A 3,444-nucleotide genomic window follows, 5' to 3' on the forward strand; every position below is an offset into this window, starting at 1 on the left:
AGAGGAAAGGTCACAGAAGACATGGATATAGAGGAAAGGTCACAGAAGACATGGATATAGAGGAAAGGTCGCAGTAGACCTGGACAAAGAGGAAAGGTCACAGTAGATGTGTACACATGGATATTAAAAGGTGCCCACCATGGTCATGATAAGCAATGAAATTCCAGCAGAAGACCCTGCAATGCTTCACCCAAAACTTTGAGTTTTGGGTAGGGTTCTGTTCTGAAGCCTTGTAAAACAGCTGAATGTGATTCTTTTACCTTCATCGTGCAGCGACAGCACAGTGAAAGGCTCATAAAAGTGCATTTACAAAGGCTTTCTTAAGGATTAAGGGCAGAGACTCAGCTGTGCACAGACCAGGATGACTCTGCCAGTAGAAGATGCTTCAGGGTTAGTCTGGCTGGTGTCTTGCAGGTTCTACCGCTGCTGAGGTTGGGATGGGAGTTCCCTGCGCCTGAGCTGTGGACTGGATCCAAATACAGCTGATTCTGGAGAAGCATTTTCTACTTTGCAGATCACCGGCTGGAACCTGAATCAGCCTCCCAAAAAAGAGCCGTGGGGAAAGGATGAAATCCAGAGTTTTATGGAGTTTTTCAGTCGCAATTATCTGTTTGATCCCTCTTCTGGGACTCAAAGGTAAATAACTTTTGTTTGCATATATTGAGGAGAAGTGGTAAGCTCTGCAGTGTATAATGGGCAGCAGATGTACAGCAGGGTGGAAAGAGGACCTGTCTTTAAAGTAGATCCTAACCCAAACTGGATGACATTTAGTTTGCTGCGTGGGTTCTAATAATTGTTACTGCTACAGTACTTGGTTGATAAAAGGTTGCATGTTTTTTTTTTTTTTTCTTGTATATATATATATCGAAGCGCTATACTCCTCAATTCCCCATATCAAAGGTCTAAGGGTGGCGTCTTCATTCCTCCGGGAACAGGAGCGCTCTAATTGGGCTCGTACTGACTTTGTTCTTCGACTTTTGGAATTTATTTTAAATTCCAATATCTTTTCCTTCAACGATGACACATACCTCCAGGTACAGGGGGTAGCGATGGGGACAGCGTGTGCCCCATCGTATGCCAACCTGTACCTGGGGGGATGGGAGCGCGTCCTATTCTCTGACGAGAAGGCGTCACCCCTCTTTGAACATGTCCTTACCTGGAAAAGGTATATTGATGACGTCCTGGTGGTGTGGACGGGATCTCATGAACAACTGTTGGAATTTATGCAATATCTTTCGATCAACCAATTCAATTTAAAATTTACAATGCAATGCAGCAAGTTGGTGATTCCTTTTCTTGACACCTATATACACATGTCTCCTGACGGAACTCTATTTACCTCCCTATACCGGAAGGAGACGGCTGGTAACACCATTCTTCATTACCAGAGTGGTCATCCAAGATCGCTTGTACGTAATATACCTTACTGCCAATACCTTAGGATACGCCGCAATTGCGGAAAGGATGTTGACTTCGAGAGGGAAGCAAAAGCCCTTCAGCAGAGACTAAAACTTAGGGGATACAGCAATCGGGTCCTAAAAAGTGCCTATCAAAAGGCTAAATCCCAGCAAAGGGAAGAGTTGATTTACCGCCCCAAAAAACAGGAATCTTCCTTTACAACTAAAATGATCACTACCTTCAATGCCCACCATCAAGAGATCCGCTCCATATTGACCAAAAACTGGCACTTCTTGACGGAGGATTCAACTATCTCCCGATATGTTCGATCAACACCAGAATTAGTATTTAGGAAGGCTAGATCTCTGGGCGACTCATTGGTGCACAGCCACTTTCAGCCTCCCACTTCTGTAGGATTGGAGGGATCACTGGGGACCCACAGATGTGGGACATGTGACCTATGCCCATGGATAAGGGAGGGTATTACCCTTCCCCTGCCACGAGGAGGAATGCTACGGCCGAGATTTTCAGCCACCTGTCAGACGGAAGGGGTAGTGTATTTAGCCACATGTAAATGTGGTGCCTTTTATATAGGCAAAACTAAAAGGAAATTTTGGCAAAGGATCAGTGACCACCTCTATTATTTGGAGGTTGGTCTAATTTATACACCAATATGTAGGCATGTCGGTCTCAACCATAGCTTTGACCCTCATATGGTCTCCTTTTCAGTCCTAGAGGTGGTCAACAGAAACCCACGAGGTGGAAATATCGATAAAATCATTCTACAAAAGGAAGCAAAATGGATCTTTAATCAGCAAGCTACTAAATGGCCCGGCTTAAATTCAGCCGTGTCATATAAACCATTTCTCTAATTGAATCCATAATCCATCAATGATGATCCACCTCTGGAATTTGTCTGTTGTCCACCTCTAGGACTTTTTCTATATATTTTTCTATATTTTTCTATATTTTTCATACACTCTTTACATTTTTCACATACTCTTTATATACTTTATTATCTTTAATATATATATATATTTTTCTTCCCCCTATTCCCTTTCCCTCCCTTCTTTTCCCTTCCTTTTTTCCCCCCCCCCTTATTTATTTTTTCTTCCCATTTCAGGATATAATGTGACTATATCCCCATGACCAGCCATCCCTTTTGCTCCGATGTGAGCCATCTATGTGGCAACTGTGTCAATGAGACATGCTTATTAAATATGCTCCCTTGTTGAGGGGCTGTATATTATGTTTTTATTTATTAATCATTGTTTTAGGCTGCATGTATGTTTTCTTTATATATATACATATATGCTCCCTTTCTTATGTTTGGCTTTTTTCTTTTTCCCCTCTTTTTTTCTTGCTTTGGGACCTCTGAAGTATTCTTATCAATCACCATTTTTTTTCTGTTTTTTGATAGGATCGGGATGTACTGACAGACCCGGTTTGAACCAGTGTATGCTTGTCTCTCCCTCCCCATTCTAGGTGGACTCGGGCGCAAAGCAGAGGTAGGATGTTTCTGGTAAACATCCGGTCCTCTCCCAGCAATGGGAATCAGTTGCGCCGTACCCGATGGCTGTAATACTATCTTTCAGCCATACCGGAAGTGGCGCACTTGCATAGCGCCCGCGCCGGAAGTGACGTCGGGACGCTTCTGGCGTCGCACTTCCGGCGGGACCTCTTCCTGCTTATAAGCCCACGAGGCAGAGACGCCGATGGCTGCGGTATTTGACACCGCGGACACAGGCGTCCAGTACCTCCACATAGTGTCGATTCCATGACAAGGTAGGTTCTTTTATTTGAATGGAGCCCTCAACTATGGGCTTATACACTTTACCTCCAAGCAGTTTTTTATTTGTTTTGGTGGGTTATAAGTATTTGCTAATATCCTTATCTCTTGTCCTCTCTTTTTGTGTTTTCTTTTTCTTTTATTATGGATACACTACAGAGTGGTTCTGGGCTTTTATTTTATCAATCCCTTGCCTTCAACATCGTATCGTTGCTGAGGACCCCATGGTGACAACATTGAGGTTACTCATTGGCATT

General features: G+C 43.4%; 1 protein-coding gene across 1 annotated transcript in view; it reads left to right on the forward strand.

Moving 5' to 3' along the window:
• The first annotated feature begins 383 nt into the window (after positions 1 to 383).
• Positions 384 to 3,444, forward strand: part of LYPD3 (LY6/PLAUR domain containing 3) — a 21,114-nt gene continuing 18,053 nt past the window's right edge. The window contains exon 1 of the mRNA XM_082274257.1: positions 384 to 636. Coding sequence (XP_082130383.1) covers positions 567 to 636 — 70 coding nt within the window. The 5' untranslated portion in view covers positions 384 to 566. The remainder of the gene's footprint in view (positions 637 to 3,444) is intronic.

This window comes from Pelophylax lessonae (genome assembly GCF_965119305.1).
Source record: "Pelophylax lessonae genome assembly, chromosome: 12".
In the NCBI taxonomy this organism is placed as follows: domain Eukaryota; kingdom Metazoa; phylum Chordata; class Amphibia; order Anura; family Ranidae; genus Pelophylax; species Pelophylax lessonae.